Genomic DNA, 10,237 nt, shown 5'->3' with positions numbered 1-10,237 from the left:
GTGATTTTTTTAAAAGTCGTCAGGTCAAAAAGCAAAAAACAGATTTTTTTTATTTGTATTTTTTTAAAGGACACATTCTCCTTGAGTTTCATTTCAGTGTCAATAAAACTCTGGCTCGGACCCGACTTGGAAATTGTGCAAGTATCTCGAAACATCCGCGGAAGGGAAGCGGATGCCATGAAGAAGAAACGGCGGCGGCGCAGTCTCTCAGCCAATCGGAAGACTTTGTAGCCGAGGCGAGGTTCAGGAAGTGAACAGAGGGGAAGTTTGGTGGTTTTCTTGCGTCACTTGCGCTTTGTGTTGTGCAGATGCAGAGTCAAGGTAGGACAGCAATTTTCTGTCCCTTTTTTTTTTTTTTGACAGAAAAACTCGACCCCGTGGATGTTCTTATGACCCAAACCGAAGGGGGCAGGTGTCGGGATGTTATACGGAGGAAGCCATTGGAGGTTTGGAGTTGTCTAACTTCAGGGGTTTTAACACTTCCGCTACATCGACAGAGAGGCCTGCTGGCAAACGTGCAATTGTCAGAAAGGGGTCGGCGCTTCACTCAGGACAAGTACCTAGTCTTCGGTTTTGTCCAAAACAGTGGCGGAGCTAGACTTTTATCCTTGGGGTGGCCAGGGCTATTTCAGGGGGTCCACAGACTATAACAATGAATTTGTTTCTCGACTTATCGATTGCAATCGAAATGTCAAATGTGGAGGTTTAAGGCGTTTTTGTGAAGAAAATAAACAACAACCATGAATAGTAAGGCGTTTTTGTGGAAAGAAAATTGACCATTTATAGCGTTTTTATTTTTTAAAAGCGACCATGTACAGTAAGGCGTTTTTTGGGGCAAAAAAAAAACAAAACAAAAAAACGACTATGAGAGAACTCCACACAGGGAGGCCGGAGCCAAAATCGAACCCACGACATCTGATCTGTGAGACGGACGCGCTAACCAGTCGACCACTGTGCCGCCCTATGAGATGTCGACAATCGCAATTCATTATATCAAACAATATTGTGAAAACGAGACAAGTAGTTAGGCTAAAAGATGTCCGAGGCTAGAATTGAACCCTCATCCTCCATTTTCACAGTCTTCTGCTCTAACCACTCAACTGTGGTCATCTTGTCGCTGACAAGCTGTTATAACCGAAACAAAGTGTTAGCATCATGTTGAATGAAAAAGATCCACGACCATGTATGGTAAGGCGTTTTTTAGGGGCTGTGTGTATTAGATTCTCTGGGGGATTTCCACCCATTGGTTGGTTTTGCTTATTGAGTCGGAGAGGCATGGGTGTGGCCTTTTGAAAATAAATCAAGTGCATCACTTTGGGGGGGGGGGGGGGGTTGAACCACATATGCACAATGATGGGGGCTTCCAAGCTTTTTTTATTTTTAGGGCCAAGGACCTCTTTCCACCTGATGTCAATTCGACATCAATATGAGAGAAATATTTGTTTTCCATGTTCGTTACCCTTCTTTGATTCTATTCTTCGATGAAATGATTTCCAAAATATATACCTCAAATGTCGTGGTGTTCAGCGTGCCACATGAAATGATTTGGACTTGGCATCCGGCGCCTTACGCGGTCCTTGCTTGTCCCTATTTGACAGAGCCGAGTCGATGAAAAATGAGCGCGTCCCCGCACTGAGGACGAGGCCTCCATTCACTTTGAGAGTCCGGTCGCATCTGGCCTAAAACTCGGCTGGACCGGCGGCGGGAAAACACAACAGTTGCCAAACCATGAGGAGAGTCCGGAGAAAAGGGGCCAGCAAAGACAAAGTGTTTGGTTGTGATCTCCTGGAGCACCTGAACGCCACCGGCCACGACGGTACGTTGGGGGTCGTGGACCACCGAACACTCGGAACTGCCAACTTTGATATCCCTCTGCAGTCCCGCAGGTGTTGCGGTACTGCAGCCGGTTTGTCGAGGAACATGGCGTTGTGGACGGAATCTACAGGCTGTCTGGTGTCTCATCCAACATCCAGAAGCTCAGGTGAGTTGTTTTGCCGCCCCCGGCTGTTTAGGCGTCGTCCGTCGACACCCGTGTCCTTTCTTTGCCTCCAAAAACAGGAGCGAGTTTGAGAGCGACGGCAGCCCGGACCTCCGCAAGGACGTGTACCTGCAGGACATCCACTGCGTCAGCTCCCTGTGCAAAGCGTACTTCCGGGAGCTGCCCAACCCGCTGCTCACGTACCAACTTTACGACAAGTTTGCCGTTGAGTAGCATCCGACACGTCACGTCATTTCATTTCCGGAGCCTTTTTGTAACGTCACATTCAGGGGGAAAAAAAAAAAAAAAAAAAAAAAAAAAGTGATTGCATGAGATTTGACTGAAATATTAGTGACAAGATCAGAGACCTCCACCAAAGTTTTTTTTTTCCGTGTACGTCACCACGACATGTTAAATGAGGATTTCCACGTTGAATCGACATTGCTGCCAAAGGTGCATTCTGAGAGATCGAGATGAACGCTTGTCACCACTGGGAACAGAGAAGAAAACTGAGCCAATGCGTAGTAGCATCTCTCAAGAACGCAGATCTCTGACAAAGCTTTGAAGCTAACCCAAACGTTTTTTTTTTCAAGAATATGTTGTATGCAGGCACACTAGTTGAAACACGGCATTCTGATAAATATTGCGTTTGTGGATAAAGAGTTAATCCAGCCCTTTTTAGCCATCTCTGGGGGCGGCCATTTTGCCACTTGCTGTCGACTGAAAATGACATCACAACAAGTCACAACCAATCACAGCTCAGCTTCAGAAAAACAGGCGAGCTGTGATTGGTTGTTACCCAAGTCCTGAGCATCTGCGATGTCATTTTCAGTTGACAGAAGTGACAAAATGGCCGCCGCCAAAATGGCTAAAAAAAAACCGGGTGGATTAACTCTTATTACACAAACGCAATATTTATCAGAATGCCGCGTTTCAACTAGTGGGCTTGCATAGAACATATTCTGGAAAAAATATTTGGGTTGACTTCATCTTCAAGGAAGTGAAATCGTACCACCGCCTCAAATGGAAATGTTTTGTTCATTTGCTTCCAGAAGAAATTGATGATCTGAGATTTGGCAGAAACGTAAGCGTCAAGACCTTCACCAATTATTTTTAGTCATTTATCGGCAGCAAAATTATACCGCTGCCTATAACGTCTGCGTTTTCAACCAGAGTCTGGAACAATCTTATCTGATGGGATGTAACTTCTTGTTTCTTGTACTTGCTGCAGGAGGCTGTGGCCGTCCAGCTGGAGGAGGAGCGGCTGGCGAAAATCCGAGACGTCCTGAAGGAACTTCCGCCGCCGCATCACAGGTTCGGCCTCGTCACGAACCGTTCCGCTCCGGCCGATCGCGTCTGAATGCCTTTGCCTGACTCCCTCCAGAACTCTGGAGTTTCTCATGTGCCACCTCGTCAAAATGGCCTCGTACTCACCAGAGACCAACATGCACGCCAGGAACTTGGCCATCGTCTGGGCTCCCAATCTGCTCCGGTGCGGATGCCGCGCTTCTCCTTCGCCCCCGACCGGGGACACTTGAGAAATCCAGTAATTGCTCAAAATCTGCTAATTCAGGTCAAAGGACATCGAGGTGTTCGGTTTTAATGGCACCGCCGCCTTCATGGAGGTCAGGGTCCAGGCCGTCGTAGTGGAGTTCATCCTCACACACGTCCCTGAACTGTTCCCGCAGCCGAGTAAACGCAACACAATTGCGCAAGCCTGCTCGACCTCCGGGGAGTGTTTTTAACACTTGTGTTTTCCTTCAGGCGCCACGCCCGTCAGGAGAAAGTGTCTTCCCTCCCCGGCGGCGGCCATCTCCGGACAAGAGGAACCCTTCTTCAAGGCTCAACCTCCAGCAAACTTTGGACACATCAGTCCAGGGGATGGTGCACTTCCGATAAGTCCCAACCACGCAATTATAGAAGGCACACATAAGTGAGTCGGCTATTTAACGGTGTGCTCTCAAGGATGTTTGAGACCATCTACAGAACTTCTGGCTTGCTCTTATTTGGAGTCTTGTGACACGGCGGCACGCTTTGTTCACCTCAGGAGGAAGGGCTCCTTCAAAAGAAGGAAGTGGATGTTCAATTTGAATCTTGGCAGTCGCTTCCAGGACCCGAGAAGACGCCACAAACACTCGGCCAAAGGTGTGTTTGAGTAGAAGTAGCGATGCGCTTGTTTCAGTCGCGGTGACGATTGCGCGACGGCGTTGCCAATCGGAACACGAATCAATTAAAAAACGTTGCCGAGGCTCGTTGCTGTACGCAAATACAGTCGAGGAGCGACTGGTTGTGTTGGGTTTTTATAAAATGCGTCCTTCACCACAATATAAACAAGGCGAAAAGTTTGCAACAATCACGTACTTACTAGTCAAGCTGACGGTTGATTTAGCGTCTTCCATTTCTTATACTGCAACACCTTTTTCTTCTTTGCATTTTCCATCCGAATTTCAGTCCGGATGGCCTGTGCTACAGATGTCAGTCTTGGTACTATAATTTGTTGTCATCTGGGTTAGTAGATGAGCTTCCACATCTACTTTTGTGTGCAATCAAGTTTGCGCCCTTTATGGCACGCTCAAGCCTTTTAGTAAATCGAGCCCGATGAGAGCAGTAAAAATACACAGCAATCTTTTTATCATACTGTTAGCTCTCTCACATAAAAAAAAAAATAATAAAAAAACGATGTTAGAAATCAATGTGTCTACCCTGCTACATCTTATGTCAACACTATGCTTAATACTGTATTTTTTGTGTATAGAGAAGGACGGACCAGTGTTGTGTCCAGCTCGAAGCATGGACTCCCTCAGTATTTCGTCTTATTCAAATGAAGGTGCTGCTCGTCGCACCATCAACAACATCATCGCCGTTATCATCTTTCTGAGAGATTCACAAACCTCGAAAGTGTAGATCTCTCATATTTCTTTTTGTTCCAGATTCCATTCGTCCTCTGCAGACGTCCCGCTCCACCAAAATGTCCGGCTTGGAACTCGCAGCATCACTTCGGCCATTCGGCCGAAGTGAATATGCCGTGACCCACCGCAGGGGGACGGGAATTGTGAGCGGGGGCACCCAAAGCACCTACATGGCCCTTGACCCCGAGGGCTTGGGCGGCGCGGACAGCGACTCTGTCCGATCCGGATCGCCGGTACTCTTCGCGAAGGCGGGTCGGAGAGCGGCCAAGTCGTTGGGCCTTCTGCGGGGAGGCGGGAGTGACCGGGTGGTCCACCGTGGCAGGGATAAGGATGGAGGCGAAAAAGAGGGAGGCGATAATGTGCAGAGGAAGGACAGTGGAAGAACAGAAATGAAAGTTGAAGAAGTCAGGGAAGCTCACGACGAGGGGAAAGAGGTGACCAGGCACCAGAAGGAAATGAGTGCGGATGAAGACACGAATGCATTAGTTGACGCGGGAGAAGAGGGTAACAATGAGGAAGCAGTTGGGGGAGACTGTAGATCGGAGCCAGCGGCAAAAGAAACACGTGCCAAAAGTCTGCGTTATAACGTAGATGAAGATGTTTATCAACAGTATGTCTACGAAGGTAATGTCCAAATAATGTCTCATGACGCACGCTAGCTCACCTTTAATTCAAACCTCTCAATTGCAGAAATGCCATCAGCCGAATGCGAGGACAGCAACGTTTTTGACCCCTCCGGCGTCCTCAACCCAACCGAGGTGGAGCAGGATGACCAAGAGCTGTCGGGCTATGTTCAAGACAACTTTGAATTCCTGGATCACATGGACTGCAGTGTCTCCTGCCAGGTATTTGTTGTTTTTCTTTTTTACTCTACACGAGTGCGGTTCTTATCACATTGAAAGAATGTATTCTGTAGAAGGTTATTGTGTAACTAGATAAGCAGAATGACTTGGGTCATGTTTGAGACTTCCTTGAAGACTTATAGTTGAAGACTAAAAGGTTTAGTTGGGAACTGTAGCTAAAAGACCAAGGTCTTAAAGACTCGGACCAAAACACATACTGTATTTCTTATTTGAAAGAAAGACTGAGAGGCAAAGAAGAACAAAGTCTAGCAGGGACCAAAAAGGGGATAAATGGCCCTTGACAGTCTTACTGAACTCTGACAGCAAAAGACCAAAGTCTGGCCAAAGATTTTGACAGTAAGACCTAGGTCGTATTTGAGACTTGCACCTACAGACAAAGGTTTTGCTCAAAGACATGGAACGTAATACCTAGACTTTGAGACTCGCTCCAAAGGATCCTTGCGTCGCTGAAAGATTTAGACCGAAAGACCAAGGTTTTGCTGAAGGCTTGGACTTACTTGAAACTAAACTTTCTCTGAAAGTTGGCTCTCAATTGTGTAGCCTTGCTTAAGTCTTAACATGACATAAGATGGAGGTGAAGCATCTCAAGAATGGTCTTAAGACTTGAGTTGTAAATGTTAGCTGAACTATGACTGGCAGTCCAGGGTGTATCCCGTCTGGAATATATTAGCGGTTCACAAAATATCAACCAATTCAAACTTACTTGTCTCTTCAGATTCCTCTCCACTTCCTGCTGGACTGCACCTCCCAAGTGAATGAATTCTCCGTTGAACCTCCCGGACATTCCGACGACGAGTATGAACTCATGGAGCAACCATCCGATCACGCCGCGGGGCCCGACACCAGGCCAAGCGTGAGCTCCGAGACAGACGTTCAAAGGCAGCTGACGCCCCAGCGGCTGCACAGCATCGATGCGAACGAGCGGCACGCAAAGTCTCTCAGCTTGCCTCACATGACCACGCCCGTGTGTCAACCAGGGGAGTGTCGCTATGACGACGAAGACGACACAGCAGATGACGACACAGCCGACTACTACAGCAGTGACGAAGACAGCGGCTTGTTCGCAAAGAGCCTTCCTGCGGACTTCTTTCTGAGCAATGCGTGCGATCTTGAACCGGACGACCTGCAAAATGAGGAGCGAATCGACCACAGAAACAAGGAAGCTGGTCCAGAACTTCTCCCCTTAGAAGTGCCATCACACCATTGTGTGGACTTGCAAGAACACGCGGATGAATCAAGTGTTAAGGCTAGTGACGATGTAGAGGTTGACGAGGTAAGACAGGAAAGTAAAGACGGAGAAGTCCATCACTTCTCCGTCTCTGAGTGTACTAGGAAAGAAACCCTCCCAGTCAAGGAGTTCCTAGATGTTTCTAGGGAAGTTACAGAGGATGCGGACATCAATCTACCCGAAAGATGTGACCAAGAAGGAGCGGTCGTGGGAAAGTTGATGCCAAAAGAAAACAAATCAATCCTTAAGGAAGCAAGTGTGACGGCAAGCCTTGGAGATGGACCTCAAAAAGTGGTCAGTTCTGACGTTCCGGAGTCCGGGGAAGAGGTGACTTTTGAGGAGCAAGGACCAGAGAGGTGTGAACATGAAGGAGAGGTAACAGAATTGTTGGTACCTGATGAAGGCAAACCTATTCTCGAGAAAGTGACAGTGACGCGATGTCTCAGAGAGAACCCCCAAAGAGAGATCAGGAGTGACTTTCTGGACTCTGGACAAGGTGGAAGGTTGGAGAAGCAAGGACCAAAGAGGTGGAAACAAGAGGGTACCGTTCCGAAAAAGTTGGTGCCCAAAGAAGACAAACCCATTTGTGAAGAAGTGGCGGTGACACCAAGTCTTAGAGAAGTGCCCATGAAAGAGGTCAAGTCTGATGTTCTGGAGCCTGGAGAAGACTTGTGGTTTGAGGAGCGTCAACCAGAGAGGGGTGAAGATGAAGGCACAGTTATGGAAAATTTGGTCCCCAAAGAAGACAAATCCATTTGTGAGGAAGTGACAATGACACCAAGTCTTCATGATACAGCCCTGAAAGAGGTCAGGTCTGACTTTCCGGAGTCCAGAGAAGGCGCGAGGTTTGAGGAGCGAGGACCAAAGAAGTGTGAACACCAAGGTGCAGTTATGGAAAAGTTGGTGCCCAAAGAAGACAAACCCATTTGTGAGGAAGTGACAATGACACCAAGTCTTCATGATACAGCCCTGAAAGAGGTCAGGTCTGACTTTCCGGAGTCCAGAGAAGGTGCGAGGTTTGAGGAGCGAGGACCAAAGAAGTGTGAACACCAAGGTGCAGTTATGGAAAAGTTGGTGCCCAAAGAAGACAAACCCATTTGTGAGGAAGTGACAATGACACCAAGTCTTCATGGTACAGCTTTGAAAGAGGTCAGGTCTGACTTTCCGGAGTCCAGAGGTGCGAGGTTTGAGGAGCGAGGACCAGAGAAGTGTGAACACCAAGGTGCAGTTATGGAAAAGTTGGTGCCCAAAGAAGACAAACCCATTTGTGAGGAAGTGACAATGACACCAAGTCTTCATGGTACAGCTTTGAAAGAGGTCAGGTCGGACTTTCCGGAGTCCAGAGGTGCGAGGTTTGAGGAGCGAGGACCAGAGAAGTGTGAACACCAAGGTGCAGTTATGGAAAAGTTGGTGCCCAAAGAAGACAAACCCATTTGTGAGGAAGTGACAATGACACCAAGTCTTCATGGTACAGCTTTGAAAGAGGTCAGGTCTGACTTTCCGGAGTCCAGAGGTGCGAGGTTTGAGGAGCGAGGACCAGAGAAGTGTGAACACCAAGGTGCAGTTATGGAAAAGTTGGTGCCCAAAGAAGACAAACCCATTTGTGAGGAAGTGACAATGACACCAAGTCTTCATGGTACAGCTTTGAAAGAGGTCAGGTCGGACTTTCCGGAGTCCAGAGGTGCGAGGTTTGAGGAGCGAGGACCAGAGAAGTGTGAACACCAGGGTGCAGTTATGGAAAAGTTGGTGCCCAAAGAAGACAAACCCATTTGTGAGGAAGTGACAATGACACCAAGTCTTCATGGTACAGCTTTGAAAGAGGTCAGGTCGGACTTTCCGGAGTCCAGAGGTGCGAGGTTTGAGGAGCGAGGACCAGAGAAGTGTGAACACCAAGGTGCAGTTATGGAAAAGTTGGTGCCCAAAGAAGACAAACCCATTTGTGAGGAAGTGACAATGACACCAAGTCTTAGAAATACAGCCTTGCAAGAAGTCAAGTGTGATATTCCAGAGTCCAGAGAAGGTGTGAGGTCTGAGGACCGAGGAGTAGCAAGGAAGCTGGTCGTCTCGAAACTGCCCAAAGTTTACCAAGTGAAAGCGGTGCCGGTGGTGCCACCCAAGCCCCAACACTGCAAGCTAGCTGCCCGAAGCTTACGACAGCAGCAGCAGCAGCAGCAGCAGCAGCAGCAGCAGCAGCAGCAGCAGCAGCAGCAGCAGCAGCAGCGAGAGAGGAAAGATGCCTACGCACCGGACGATGTTGGTGCCACCTGCAGCAAGGACACGTCCCGAAACAGCCCTCTTAGTATGTGCTTCGACGAGGCTGTTGCCATAGCCACCATGAGGCGAGAAAAGGAACGCGAGTGTGAGCGGGAACGGCAACGGGATTGGGCGGGTGAAGTGCAGTGATGGTCCAAAGATACAGGATTTACAAAAAGTTTGTAATATCGGACTTTCGGATGAAACTTCAAGACGAACCAAGAATGCCCAAATACCTTTTCAACGGAACTTCATTTGACCTCGTCAAAACTTGCGAATGCACAATTCCAATTGTTGCTTCAGTGATTGTGCAATTTCTGTTATCTTACAAGGAGCTGAACAGCAAAATTCACAATAGGTGTGTGATCACTGCAAATTTCCAAGGACTTCCACTTCTATTCCAATTTTGCTGGTTAGCTCATCGATGAGAACAACATGTGCATGTCAATTTTTGGTGAACATCGAAGGTGGGGACATTTCGAAGGGATCTGCAAAAGTATTTTCATATTTCATTAAGCCAAGTACTTTGAGATATCATTTTTAGTATTGAATAAACAAACTTCAAATTGCGCTCATTTCTGTCTGCTGTCCATGCATGTATATGTACAGTTTAAAATATATATGTATATGAATTAAAGATGTCTTCTATTACCGCTCTGACGTTAATATTATTAATAGACGTTTGTCGATTCTTCTCTGCCTTATTTGTTAAAAAAATAAAAATAAAAATCAAGCCGTCAGTTACCATTTGCCATTGTATTTTATTTTGGGTCTGAAGTTCTTATCTTAAAAGAAATAATTGCTTTGGCTTGAATTACCTTCTAGCACTAAGCTAAAATAAATGGTAGGAAAAAAATAACTCAACCAGAGTGGTGTGCTAAGAGTGTCTGGTTTATTAAACTTTGGAAGTCCATTTGGAGTGGTATTTATTTAACTCTTTGGAAATAAAAAGACGACAAAAGAAGAGAAATTATTAACTTGATTATAAATTTGTCCACATCAAAAT

At 47.1% G+C, this 10,237-nt stretch overlaps 1 protein-coding gene across 1 annotated transcript; it reads left to right on the top strand.

The window, feature by feature from the left end:
* The first annotated feature begins 281 nt into the window (after positions 1–281).
* Positions 282–9,976, top strand: arhgap30 (Rho GTPase activating protein 30). The gene is made up of 13 exons (XM_086043376.1): positions 282–321; positions 1,599–1,816; positions 1,879–1,981; positions 2,059–2,203; positions 3,210–3,292; positions 3,363–3,470; positions 3,552–3,670; positions 3,743–3,911; positions 4,026–4,123; positions 4,734–4,805; positions 4,909–5,511; positions 5,578–5,732; positions 6,466–9,976. The coding sequence occupies exons 2-13, from the start codon at positions 1,729–1,731 to the stop codon at positions 9,379–9,381; spliced, it is 4,659 nt and encodes a 1,552-aa protein (XP_085899502.1). The 5' UTR covers positions 282–321; positions 1,599–1,728; the 3' UTR covers positions 9,382–9,976.
* Positions 9,977–10,237: the final 261 nt, after the last annotated feature.

The sequence above is a fragment of the Filicampus tigris genome, chromosome 10 (genome assembly GCF_054856515.1).
Source record: "Filicampus tigris isolate MCC_2025a chromosome 10, RoL_Ftig_1.0, whole genome shotgun sequence".
Lineage (NCBI taxonomy): Eukaryota > Metazoa > Chordata > Actinopteri > Syngnathiformes > Syngnathidae > Filicampus > Filicampus tigris.
This window is presented reverse-complemented; position numbering and strand designations above follow the sequence as displayed.